Source organism: Berghia stephanieae, chromosome 1, assembly GCF_034508935.2.
Source record: "Berghia stephanieae isolate SIO BIC M18660-M18661 chromosome 1, UCSD_Bste_1.3, whole genome shotgun sequence".
Lineage (NCBI taxonomy): Eukaryota > Metazoa > Mollusca > Gastropoda > Nudibranchia > Aeolidiidae > Berghia > Berghia stephanieae.
Window position 1 is genome coordinate 88,354,713 of NC_088360.1, and position 15,000 is coordinate 88,369,712.

The following is a 15,000-nucleotide window of genomic DNA, read 5'->3' on the forward strand; positions in this document are numbered from 1 at the left end:
TGTACACGTCGTGCTTAACCAAGATTAGTAGTGTAGAAAAGGTGTTGACTTAATAACATACTATTGATTTAATTCGGTTAACCCTTTCCTTACCAACCATAGGAAAATCGTCAAATTCGTTACGATACAACCAATATTTTTCTTATTCACATTTCTTGTACATCATAACGTTTAAAGAAAATGAACAGTGGGTTGTAGAATATGTTTTACTAAAGAAATAATGTATGGCAAGAACTTTACTGCTATTATGTCAGAGTGATAAAACAATCTATCTTTGTGTTAGTTGGGTGTGAAGTTTTGGGGAAAACCCTGAAAATTGCTGGCTAGGAGAAAGTTAAATGCTGATTTTACTAACCTACAAGAATCATGGTTATCGTGCCGTGAAAAGTAAAATCAGCATTAAAAATTATATATAATTTCCGCCGTATTAAGTCTAGATATCTAAATATGAAGAGATCCTTAAAAGTTTAGTAGTTCATACCTTAAATGTGCAAACATCACCAGCATTCTATTTGGAGATTGTCTTTATGAGCAATCGTTGATTTACGTGAATAGAGTACATCACGCTGAATAAAAATCGTTTATTTTTAAGGTTAGAAGGTATGATTTACTCAACATAATGACTATCATTTACAAGTATTTGCTGTTTTGTTTGAATGTAGGATTATATTTAGACTGACTGACATTCGAATAGAAAGCAACAAACATCCACAAGATAGGATTGATTTTCCAATGTGAATGGAACCGGGTCATAACGCAAAGAGTGTACAGGATTCGTATTTTAGACTGATTCATGTTTGAATAAGATAATATCCTGGAGTGCATGACTTCTTCAAATAATTGTACACAATTCTTGGACTCCATTGTTTAGAATCACGTTTTTTTTCTCTCTTCTAAATTGTGAGTAATTTTTTTTTTCTTCAATTTTACTCACACATTGAGATCAATAATATTTTCATATCGTTCTGTGCAATCCTTATGAACGTAGCTTTAAAGAAAATGTAGAACAGCCTTTAGACTGCATTTAAGGATTTTTCGAGACGTTTGACAAAGGAGGAGAAGAGAGATAGAGTGGAGTAGTCATTGAAATATAACCCATTCTTGGATTTTATCTACGCATTGTGTTCAGCCATTTTGGTCAATTATCGTCATGGGGAAAAACTCCATATCTGAGGAAACACACCGGAAGTTTACGGAAGCATTGTTAAACAAGAACCAGAAGGTAAGTGCGACATTCTATTGTTTAAAGATCAACACAAAACACGCACACACACACACACACACACACACGCAAAGAGAGAGAGAGTGAGAGAGAGAGAGAGAGAGAGAGAGAGAGAGAGAGAGAGAGAGAGAGAGAGAGAGTACAAATACAAAAACAAATTGATAGTTTAATTAAATTTTCCTCTGGTCCTCTTGATTCTTTTCATTTCATATCATCAGAGATACTAAGACAGACAGACAGACAAACAGACAGACAGACAGACAAACAAACAGACAGACAGACAGACAAGAAACAGGGAAATAAAAAGATAAAAAGAGAGAAAAAGTGAGGGACATAATATAAGACCAATTGTGAAAGAATGAAGGGAGAGAGAGAGAGAGAGAGAGAGAGAGAGAGAGAGAGAGAGAGAGAGAGAGAGAGAGAGTATGCGTATGTGTCTAGGGCTTGTTAATTACCACATAATATTATTTGTCTTGTTTCACACATATTTTTGAATATTTAAATAGCATTTAACTGTATCGAAGAAACCTGACGACAAATTATAAGTATTTTGTCATAAAATTGGTTGGTGTTTGTTTTTATTGTTGTTGTTGTTGTTGATTTTATGACACATTTATTTAGTTACAACTCGATGATATTATGTTCACCGTATGGAGTACTCAATCAATTGGTATCCAGTATCCAGCTACTGAGCAAAATTGAGACATTTTTGAAGATGCACTTAAGAGACTCTCAGAAAAGTAATATGATAGTTTTTTTTTCTTTTTCTGTTTGGCAATTGGATTCAATAGTCTTATGTCACGTCCGCCCAGCAACGAGCAGCTAGGTTCTAAACAAAGAAAAACGGTACTTTTTATTCTTCATGCTGGCTAGAACTTTTTCACATGTCATGTGATCAGAATGTATAAAAGTCAAAACATGATCAGATTTATAATATTTTTATCCTCTGGATACACTTTTATGCTCGTCGGAGAAATGTTTCATAAGGGAGTCCGCCACTGTTCCGATAGTTTAGAACCAGTTTCTAAGTTACTATGCGTCATTATGAGGAAAGTGACGTCACGACTGTTGAAGTCTATCATGTCGATAGCAATATGTCGTTTGACTAGAGTCAGTGGGTTTATTAGAAGGGGGAAGCAAAAGGCAGACAGACCAATGTAAGCTTTACATCTCGTCAATTTGGAACTGATAAGTTGGGAACGCTGTTTCTTTAGTATATGTGACCAGTCATATGAAACCGGTCTTATTTCATGATAAACCAGACACTAAAAATTGAGTTCATGGGTCTAAATAATGACAATTTATTAGAATTGATATGCTCCATTAAGAAGGATGACTATAGAGTCTCAAAATACTTGGGGCTCAAATTATGTAACTCCAAACGTTTCCCTTTTAACCTGCTTCTGACAAACGTCGAGTTTTAACGATGAAAATGTGCCATAGAAAAAAATATAGCAAAAGCAGAAAAAAAACAAGACAAAAAAAAAATAAAAAAATAAAAAACAGAGAAAAACAACAAACAAACAACAAAGCAAAAAACAGCAATAGCAACAACAACAATAAGAGCAGAAAACACAAACATAAAAAAAAAAAAAATATTATGCCTCTTTGTAAAGCGCTTTGAGCACGTTAATGGATATTGCCATATATAAAAGCTCAAGTTTTTTTTTGCCAATGGGGAATATGGATTACACATATCTCTTATTTATTTGTATATAATATATTTAGACAGCTTGGATGTCTTATATTATGAGATTTACATGTGCTCGGGTTATCGAGATAAGACTGTTATGGGACTATAGACTTTCCCAGATGTATTTTGCTGTGACGATATCGTGTTTGCGCAATTCTGATTTCGCAAGGTTTCTAGGTAGACCTGGTAACGGTGGCTCAACGCATATTTGGGTAACAAATTATTGGGAATGTAATCTTCCAGACAGTTATGTGTACACGATTAGGTCTTTAAAAAAATTGAAATTGAAAGAAAAGATCAAATCGACATCCCTCCCCCTCATATTTGGAACTAGATATTGCAAAACGCAATCGATTGATGCAAGATATAAATTAATTGATGTATTTTTTATTATTTTCGTCTTGGTTGCCCGTTTGCACAACATGCTTATAAATGGAAGGGAGTTAATTATACTCACTCTCTTCGTTGTAGGTGTTGAGTTATTTCCCGTGGCAATTCGGCGGTCCGCTCGTCAAGTGATGAGTGAGGTGACGGCGACATCGCCCACCGTGAGTAACAGTTGGTAGTGCTGGATGGAACTAATAATATACGCGAACGTTTTGTTAAAATATGAGTTATCCAAAAGAACACAGATCGTCGTAAAAACGTGTAAAATTGAGCGAAGTCCAATATACAGACATAGATCGATCGATAGATAGATAGATAGATAGATAGATAGATTAGATAGATAGATAGATAGATAGATAGATAGATAGATAGATAGATAGATAGATAGATAGATAGATAGATAGATGAAGACCACGGGAAAAACGATCAAAGTCACATTTTTCAGCTTTTGAGAAAATCAAAATTAAAGTTTGGAAACCCATTGAAAACGCCACATGATAATATGAATTGAACTGAATGTGAATTACTAAACGTATATATGTTGACCACAAGTCAGATGAATATAAACAACAAGCTCTTGGTTGATTTTAATACCAAATTATTGTGACATTAGAACAGTAAGGGTCTTTAGGACTTTGATCGATTTTTCCCTGTGGCCTTCAGATATTATTTAGTGTTCTAATCTCGTTTTTTTCCGACAGTGTTGTTGCAGCGTATGGGTGCAACAGCGCTTTAGGAGATAAACAAACAAACAAACAAAAATAAAAACAAACAAACAAACAAATCAACAAATAAGCAAAAAACGAAACAAAAAATCAAAACAAAAAACAAACCCACAAAAAAAAAAACAAAAAAAAAAAACAAAAAACAAAATAAAACGAGGTGAGAATACTACATAATTTGTGCTCCAAAATACTATCGAGCACTGTACGTGATTCAGGGTAATTCCCCTCGAACATAGATAGATAGATAGATAGATAGATAGACAGATAGATAGATAGATAGATAGATAGATAGATAGATAGATAGATAGATAGATAGATAGATAGATAGAAAGATAGATGAATAGCTCGATAAATAGAGAGATATATAGAGAGGTAGATAGATAGATAGATAGATAGATAGAGAGAGAGAGAGAGAGAGAGAGAGAGAGAGAGAGAGAGAGAGAGAGAGAGAGAGAGAGAAGAGGTGGGGGGATAAAATGGCATTCAGATTTTTTTAAAACCCCGCCGAAGTCTTGTTAAAATTCATTTTATGACACCAACCCGTTAAAACGTCAAGTTCCAATAGTTCCCCCATTTCAAGAACTGTTAAAAGATCTTCTCATCTCTCATTTTGTCTTTAGTATTTCATTCATCGTGATTTGTTGACAAGGGGGGAAACCGAAACGTCCATATCATAGGCCTTCGTTAAAGCATCGTTGAAGCATCCATTTAATTTGACTATTGCTTTATTATGTTAAAACCCAGAGAAGAAAATATGCGATGTAAATTACATTAAAAAATATAATAGAAAATTGATAATATAAAATGTATGTACTGTGAAATACGCATTATTATTATGAATGCATTCCACGAATAAAAACGAGTCTTGTTTCATACACACACACACACACACACACACACACACACACACACACACATATATATATATATATATATATATATATATATATATATATATATATACATATATAACATTTAATAGCAGCCCCAAATGCCAAAAACGGTGAAATAACGAATACAAGAAGAGTACTTAATTCTTTTCGTGATATAAAACAGACCCTGGAACAAAATTAATGTTAATTCAAGACCCGACGGGACGGTTTCGAGTTCCACTCCTTTAGTAATCCCAAAAGTATCCCTCCTTTTTTTCCTCACTCAACCCCCCCCCCCCCCCCCCCATACTTCCCCCCACTTGATTTCCTTCTTCCCTAAAAATGTCACGCAATGGCTGTCAATTTTAGGGTAAAATGATGCCCGTAATGCTGGCCAACTCTGACATGTCCCATTTTTTTCATTTTTGGTTAATAGATTTATACAAAGAGATATTCAAAGAGCCGACTTTTTCCTTGCAGTACTCTATAACCCCCCCCCCCCCCCTCCCCCCCCCCCACACACACACAAACATGTATTTAAATTCTTGGCCGTATTTCAACTGTTGAAATGAGCCTCATCTTGGCAAAAAAACAAACAAAACTCTCTTGCGAAGTCTCACGTTTGAGGGTTTTTAAGCCGAGATGAGGGTAATTTTAATAAAGGTTTCTCTGTGATTTGCGCTTGTGAAAATCCAATTAAAGATGACGATCAACCAATTATCTGTCAGCATAATTTACATAAGTTTTGAAAAACAGATGGTAAATAAATGAATATAGAAATACGCCCGGTAAAAAGCAGAGAAGAGAAATATAACGATGTTGAGAGCCAAACCTCGGACACAATAGGCGACAAATGTCTGATGTAAAAATACTGGTTCCATTCTCAATGGAAGTGTAAAGACTTGCTACATCTCTTGTGTAATTGATCTTCTGGTTTCATACTGATAGCATCTAATTTTCTATACTAGATATATGCTGGTCGTCAAGAAAGATCATTCATCCTCGCTTGTTTACGTCCCGTAATACTAATATCCTGCCTATACACCCTGCTAAAATAGTTGTGCCACCTTAATGATTATGATTCAATATGTAACCTTTTCATTATTAGTCATCTGAAGCGTTGGTCACACACACACTTCCAAGGAGTTTGGAACACGAAAAGTAGACGGTGTGACGTCAAGACATTTCTGCCCTATAAGTAAGCATGGCAAAAGCCGCCTGACGTATGGCTCAGATCTAGTCCATTCGCTCGGTTACTCCCCTTTTCTTTCAGCCAGGCAATGGATGGCGCAACAACTTGGTCTCAGGATTTGGTGGGACACTGTTGGAATTCTCTGTTCTTCTCTAACATTTCTTTATTTTTCTTTGTATCTCATTTTTGATGCTTTTCTTCTGGGGATATGCGGGACACGTGGCGGGGGCTTAAAACTGCTGTTAACTATAATCCAAAGCCCACGATTATATCAGAAGATATCGAAATTGAAACTTTAAATAAATTTTATTCACGTTTCGACACAGCAAACAAATTTGATATTGAAAATGAAAAACATAAATTAGACAGGGCTTTGGAAGATGAAATGACTATTGAGGTCAGTGAAGAGGAAACGAGATTCGTATTTTCGAAACTAAACGAGAGGAAGGCTGCTGGGCCGGATGGATTGAAAGGAAAACTATTAAAAGAATGTGCCCATCAGCTTTCCCCCATTTATACACATATTTTTAACTGGTCCCTCCAATGCGTTTCGATCCCTGATATTTGGAAAACTTCAAAAATTATTCCTGTTCCAAAAAAAGAAAAACTTGAAACTATGAACGATCTCAGACCTGTTGCACTGACTTCAATAGTCATGAAATCTTTAGAAAAACTTGTTCTTGTTAAAATTAGGAATCAGTTTATGCCATTGAGTGATAGTCATCAATTTGCTTACAAACCAGGACGTGGCGTAGAGGATGCCATTTTGCTGTTTACAAACAACATCTACAGGCATCTAGATCACGCTAGGAGCTATTGCAGATTGCTTTTTGCAGATTTTTCTTCAGCGTTCAATACAATGCAACCTCAGTTGGTTGTTCAAAAATTGACTAGTCTGAATTTAAACAAGTATATAATTGCTTGGGTGCTCGATTTTCTTACGGAGAGAACACAATATGTTCAATTAGGACAAAACAAATCTTCCTGTATAACTACAAATACTGGTGCTCCTCAAGGTTGTGTATTGTCCCCTGTATTATTCACAATATACACGAATGACTGTAGAAGTCAAAACCTGAGTGTACCTTTAATAAAGTTTGCAGATGACACCGCTCTTCAAGGCCTCATAACAAATGGCAACGAAGTGGCTTATAGGCAAGAAATTGAAAGATTTGTGTCTTGGTGTGATGCCCACCACCTAGAGCTTAACATAAGCAAGACAAAGGAGCTAGTGATTGACTTTAGGAGAGTGAAGGAACCGATAGAACCGTTACAATTAAAGGACCAATTTGTCCAGCGAGTTCCTCACTACAAATACCTTGGTGTGACGATTGATGACAGGCTCAAGTGGGATGAACACTTGAAAATAATTAGGCATAAGATGTGCAGACGTACATATTTTTTATCAAAACTCTCTCCGTTTAGAATAGATAAAGCCCTCTGCACATTATTATTTTATAGAGCAGTAATCGAAAGTGTTTTGTCATTTTGTATAACAGCTTGGGGAGGCAATTGCTTAGCAGTGGAAAGGAACAAAATAAATTCAAATATTAAAAAATCCATTAAACGCTATATAAATGATGTTGACGATGTAGATCTTTTATACGAGAAATTTTGTATAAATAAAATAACTAAAATATTAAATGACCAGTATCATCCACTAAGACCATCAATTATTATGTCAGAAAGAAGTGGTCGCCCTTTCTCTATTTCAACGAAAACAGAGAGACACCGAAAATCTTTTCTGCCGTCCAGTATTAGGCTTTATAACAACAAGTAATAATCATTTTATATAATTATTTCTCATTTTTACTTTTTTAAAATATAAATATTAATTTATCAATTTATTTGTTTTGCAATCTTTTCAATTTTCAATTTATAGTGACAGTTTTAACTATTGTACAGTGTTGAAATTACTCATATTATAAAGCGCAGCTCTGGTTATAGAGCTGCTCCTTTATTTTTATTATTATTTTTTTTAAATATATATATACATCATATTTCCATTGTATTTTTATCTTATTGTGTAAATTATAACACGTCTGTACAAAAAAATTCCTTTTTGGGATGCAATAAAGTATTATTATTATTATTATTATTATTATTATTATTATTATTATTAATATTATTATTATTATTATGATAAAAGTGCCCGCCACACTTACTTGGAATTTGAAAAACGTGTCATTGTGCGAGGAAAAGCTGTGCGTGATCCGCCAATGGCTAGGTTTTTTAAAATTGTTATAAAAATTATTAGGCTCAATTTGGGTTAAAATTTGGTTTAAAATTACGAGGGGACAAATATTTCCTTTCAGTTTTTCAACTCATAAGAATTTGCCAACTGAGGACGATTTGTTTTTAGCAAGTATTTTCCTTAAAGTGGAACTATTTATATATCGATATGCTGCAAAGCAGCTCTATAAAGGCAAATATCTCAAATTGTACATGACCGGGCAAACAAAGTAAACATGCAAATTATAATTAAGTAGATATAAAAATTAGATAATGACACATTGTGATGCCTTTAAAATAAAAAGAAAAAACACCAAATAAAAACCCCCAAAAAGATTAAAATCAACCAAACAAACAAAAGACAAACGAAACCCCCCCCCCCCCCCCAAAAAAAAAAAAAAAAAAAAAAACCCCAAAAAAACAAAAAAAAAAACAAACCAAAAAAAAAGAAACACGAAACGAAACAAACCCCCCCCCCCCTCCTAAAAAAAACCCCTAAAAAAACAAACAAACAAAAAACAACAAAAAATAAGAAACAAACCCGAAAAAATTAACATGCAAAAATGACGATTGGTCTAAATAAATAGCCTCACGTTAAGATGTCTTATTATTTTAACCCCCCCCCCCCACACACACACACACACAAACACACAAACACCGTTATAAACGAGACATAGGATCGTTTCGGTTATAACGAATGCAAGCTGTCGTCATAATTTACGTAACGTTACATCAAGTCACCCCGACCACAAAACCGCACGAGACGGATTCTGGAATAAGGTTATTGTAAATTCATAGTGCCGTCAGGATATATTCATTTTCCACTTCTTTAAGCCACCAGCACTCCTCCATCTTCCTATTAACTATAACTCCTTTGCTACCCTGTACACAAAATGCATTGTTGAAAATTTGGCCGGAATTTGTAAACGTCAATTATCGGTGATATAAGTTTACAAAGCTGACTCTCATCTTTTCAATTTTTATCATATCTGAGAGTTCTGAGGTTTTAGGATTAAGAATTTTTGACACATTGTGAGTCGTCTAAATTTATCGATAAATTCAAAGAAAATATTCTCTGGCCAAAAGGAAAAAAAAAGTTTATGTGTTTTGTCAATGTACTGTTGTATAACCCTTTCTAATTATCGCTCAACCAAAAAAGCTTTTAGCGGACCGTTCGGTCACGCAATGTCTGTCATAGGCCTGACAGTAATGTTACCTAAAATTGTAACTACTAGATACTATTTAGTGATATGATAACATATCACTGGTGATGATGTGTCATTTATCTCACTCTACCAAAACTACGACAACGCTTTTGGCCATTGTTTTCAAGTAAATTATGAGTTCATATTTAAATAATGTTGACTGCTCTTTTCGTACACCAATACGTTAGATTTCCTAAATTAAAGGATAATGACTGTATACGGTCATGGTGATGTTAATGATGATGATGATGATGATGATGATGATGATGATGATGATGATGATGATGATGATGATGGTGATAAAGAAGCAATAACAGGTCTTAGTCGAATGTGGTGATTTCTATAGAAACCATCTTTAAAATACTATGCAGGCTTGATTGTTCGAAAGGTATGGGACCTGATAATCTCCATCCAAAGTTATTGAAGGAATTGGCGTTAGAAATAACTACACCATTGTTTATCATATTTAACAAATCGTTTACTGAAGTTCTACCATTTGATTGGAAAATGCAAATATGACAGCAATTTTTAACAGGGCAGTAAAGGGAGACCCAGGTAACTATAGATCAGTGAGTCTCACGTGTATTACCTGCAAACGAATGGAATTATTCATAAAAGATTGTATTTTGAATTATTTTGAAAGCAAAAACTTGTTCAGCGTCCACCAGCATGTTTTTAGGAATAATCGTTCCTGTGTTACACACTTAATCGACACAATGAGGGTCAATTAAATCGATCGATAAGGGCAAGTTTTCTGGTCAAATTTATAAATCCATGTCTTTCCAGGGTACGGCAGTTAACGCGAAAATTTTATTATTTTATATTCACACGGGCTTCAATTACTTAAAATGAAATAGAAAAACTAATACTAATGGCCTTGAGAGAAAAACCCCAACTTGTTTGGTCCAGTTAAATGAGATCAATTACCTTCATACGAGTGTGAAAGGTTGGATATTTATGTGTACGTGAGTGTTACATTTCGTGATGTCGTCTGGGCTGTCACCTGTTCAATGTGGAATATAGACTAATTCTAATGCTATTTTTCTCTTTCTCTCTTCCACGAATCTCTCTCTCTCTCTCTCTCTCTCTCTCTCTCTCTCTCTGCTCTCTTTCTCCGCCTCTCTCTCTCTTCTTCTATTCTCCTCTCTCTCTCTCTCTCTCTCTTTCTTTCTCTCTCTCTCTCTTTCTTGCTCTCTTTATTCCAAGCCCATCTCTCTCTCTATCTATCTATCTATCTATCTATCTATCTCTCTTTCTCTCTCTCTCTCTCTCTCTCTCTTTCTCTCGCTCTCTCTCTCTTTCTTGCTCTCTTTATTCCAAGCCCATCTCTCTCTCTATCTATCTATCTCTCTTTCTCTCTCTCTCTCTTTCTTGCTCTCTTTATTCCAAGCCCATCTCTCTCTCTATCTATCTATCTATCTATCTATCTATCTATCTATCTATCTATCTCTCTTTCTCTCTCTCTCTCTCTTTCTCTCTCTCTCTCTCTCTCTCTCTCTTTCTTGCTCTCTTTATTCCAAGCCCATCTCTCTCTCACCCCCCCCCTCCCCCACATCTCTCTCTCTTTATCTATCTAAAATAAACATATATGCACGCGCGTGATTGTTTACGGAAAGTGCTATTTACTAGTTTAACTCGATTGATATTTGAAGGACGGCCAAAAATGTCACACACACACACACACAAAGAAAGAAGAATAGAGAGAGAGAGTGTGTATGTATGTGTGTGTGTGTGTGTGTGTGTGTGAGAGAGAGAGAGAGAGAGAGAGAGAGAGAGAGAGAGAGAGAGAGAGAGAGAGAGAGGGAGAATTTCACCTCGAAAGATTCTAAACTCTCTCCAGCCCGCGTCATGTCAACCAAAATTTACTTCATCTGAAAGACATTTCATCTATTCTGAATATAATGCAAATATCAAGAGTTATATGGCTTAATTAAGCAAGACAATACAAAAACACGACGCATCGGTCATTGGCCTTCTTCGGGCGACAGACGAAACACGCAGAGTGACGAGTGAGAAGAAAAAAATTACATTCATATTAATCAAATTCCAAATTTACTTTTTATTCCTGATTTCTGTTGTGAACACGAAGCAGATCAATCCCATATCTTGTGCTTTGTATAGTATAAACTAGGAGATTATCAGGTCAGTTTATGGTTGAAATGATGTGCTGTCCAGGCAAGCTTTAACTAGTTAACTGCCGTACTCTAGAAAGGACGTATTAAAATTTTTGGCCGTCCTTCAAATATCAATTGATTTAAACTAGTAAAAAGGAAAAAAATGGGATCGTCGAAATATTCTAGATTTACAATTAAAGCGTCCAAGAAAAAGTAAAACAAAGAGGAATTGGTTCAAATAGGGAACAGGTGTAGATTCCAAGAACATACCATCATTGTGTATTATTTGAGATCACCTAAAAGTCTCATCCAGACGCTAGCACAGGATCCGACTCAGAGAAACACAATCAAATGATTTCATTATACATTTAATACAACAAAAATAACAATACATAACAGAGAAATGATTCACAACGAAAAAAACAACAATTAATCTCATTCCAAGACAAAGACAGAAAGCAAGTTGGAAATCAGATGTAGGGGTATAGAAGTGCCTATGGGGGTCAAGACCCCCCCCCCCCTCCCAAGAAATCATTGTTGAATGTGACTAAAAGCGTTGTTGTTGTTTTTGGTTTTGTTATTGTTTGTTGACATATGAAGTATAATTTATGAAAAGCGGTTGATTGAGCGGTTGACTCACCGTGTAGAATGAAATTTACATTGGTATTTAAAGAAACGCCTTGATGATGGTGTCTTGACTAAAGCTTGCCGATATTGTTGGATTTTAAAACGGCTATTTTTAATATTTGACAGTGTCTTGTTTGATCAAGTAAACAGGTAAATTCATCTCTGCTCTATAATCTAAATTCAAAATGAGCCCGGAACAAGGAGAATTGTGCATGATCCAACCGTTCATTAATTTTGTACATGTCGATGGTGGTCAAAGAATATTTTGTTTTTGCACGATAAAACATGATAATGGCGGGACGACAGACAGCTCTGATCAAATTATGACTGGTTGATTGTAATAATGTGTTCATTGGCAATTGTTTTCAAACAATTTAATTTGAAAAATATAAGGTATCTATCAAGGTAGGAAATTATTGAATTCTATTAGTCCTATATTGTATTGAAATTACTACAATTTGCACTAAATCAATTTCCTGGAAAATTATCTTTACGATATTCACAAAGCGCTTATTCCATACCATTATAAGGTTTACATCATTGCCTAAATAAATACCGGATCCAACAAAAAACGATTTTGTGTGAGTGTGAAAAACCAAGTACTGTTATTATACATGTACAATATTTGCATTAATCGTATAAAGACAGTAATTGTGAAATGTATGATTTATAAATCAAATAATAGTTAAGATTATAACTGCAAATTATTTCACTCCATTTCCGATGTCAGTGAGAGCGCAATCTTATATTTTATTATCAATAGTGTCGGTATACTCGATGCTAGCCTTTCTTGTGCCTTAGGGGATCTGAATTTGACATTTGCGTTGAAACAACAAATGTTCTACTATGACTTAACACTTCTTTAAAAAATCATTTTGGCCATAAATCTATGATTTAAAATATCGATGAAATGATGAGTTAAGGTAATCCTAAAAATGTCAAAAAGATTTAATCTGAAATTTCAAAAACAATCTCAAGTTTCCAACTTTAATACAAACTGAGAACCACCTTAATCCGTGGATACAATTTATTGTTCAAATCAATTCTACCCAAAATGAAAAGCAAAGCGTTTTGCTCGCGTATGGCAGAACAAGGTGTCGAAATTTATTCAGTAGTCATTGAAGTGAAATAAAATTCCTGCGTTAGCAATATTTTTCTATTGTATCAAGCGATGATATATTTACAAATCGATTGGCCAATGTTGACATCTTGATTTAGTTATTTGTCTTAAGGAAATATCAAAGTGACAAAATAGGGAGCAGGTACTGGCGTAATATAAAGATATGAAAAAGCGTGCATAAAACAGACAATGAAATAAAGAAAAATACAAGAAAGTACTATCCCAAATAAATCAGACTTCCTTGACTTCTGTTCAAACCTCAGACCTCCTGATTACCGGTTATCAACAGGTCTGAGGTTCGATTCCCCAGAGGAAGACTGGTTATTTGGGATGATTCCTTTCTACTAGTAAAATGTTTCTTTCTTGCTTTGTCTGGCACTCTTTCATAACACTTTTTCAGATCTTTATCTTTAGGAAAGAAGAGCGAAGTGATATTGGTACAACCCGCCGTGTGCCCTACTTGCAGGTATAGTAATCAACATTTTTTGGGCTCCTTGTTGTAATGGGAATACTCTCAAAAGAACGCACAATGTTGTCAAGTACAAACCAATGTAATCCGATCTTCAAATTATGTGCACGCCGTAGTTACAAACATTACAATGGTCACTCGTACATTTTCAAAGCAAAGTAGTTTGTCATCTGTTGTTCTGGTAAAAAGTGACTTTTGAACAATAGCTTACCATAGATTTTATTGGAGAAATGTTGCCTGAGAAATGTTTGTAAGCAACAGTAGATATGGCATTTTTAAATGTTAGAAACAAATCATCAATTGGATTAACTTGGAATAAACTAATGTTAATAAAGCAATACATGGATTGATTTATTGACATAATCCCTTTGCTAATCAAGCAATGCATTAATTGTTCTGCTGAGTTATATATTTCTTATCAAAACGGCCGTTGGCATGTTGTAATGAAATATCTTATGTATCTTTATTGAGCAACATTTGGCATGGTTTGCTTACACAATTGTGTGATAAAGCATTCCATTCTGTTTTAAAATCTTTCAGTGGTTCTAGCTGTTTCATCAAGTGACAAAATTATTTATGGCCTTGTGGTATAATACTCGCTTTTGAACCTGTTGTGTCAACGTTCAAGTCCTGTAGTAGAGGCGCAAAGTTGAGTCATTGGAAAAGGTTCTTATCAAGCATTTTCTCAAAGTACTCATATGTAAAATGCGTACCTTGTCGGTAACAGCGTACCCCTAGTCGCAAAGTATTGTAATAGAGCATTATATGCTTCATTTATATGTTAAGTATTGCTATTGGCTCGGGACCCCTTGTAAGGCTCTTTGGACACAATTAGTGAATATTGCACCTTATTAGATAAATATCAAGCTCAAGAATAGTATCAAAATCATCTAGAGCTTTTATAAAGAGCAATATCAGATAAACATGCCCAAAGCGCTTTTCAAGGGGTCACTTGCCAATAGCAACACGCAATAGAAACCGGGATATTTCCGGCACCATGGCCCTAATGGTTCTAAAGGTCTACGATATGCATATTGAAAATAACTGACAAAAATTTAATCACATGAAATAAGGAAAGATAAACTCAATAGTTAAAAACAAAATTAATGGCAGAATAATCAAAATAAAAAAGAAGATAATAA

At 34.7% G+C, this 15,000-nt stretch overlaps 1 protein-coding gene across 1 annotated transcript in view; it reads left to right on the forward strand.

Moving 5' to 3' along the window:
* The window catches only part of LOC144960772 (tetraspanin-18B-like), a 227,999-nt gene that overhangs the window by 52,478 nt on the left and 160,521 nt on the right, over positions 1-15,000 (forward strand). The window contains exon 2 of the mRNA XM_078894105.1: positions 663-1,222. Coding sequence (XP_078750231.1) covers positions 1,151-1,222 — 72 coding nt within the window. The 5' untranslated portion in view covers positions 663-1,150. The remainder of the gene's footprint in view (positions 1-662; positions 1,223-15,000) is intronic.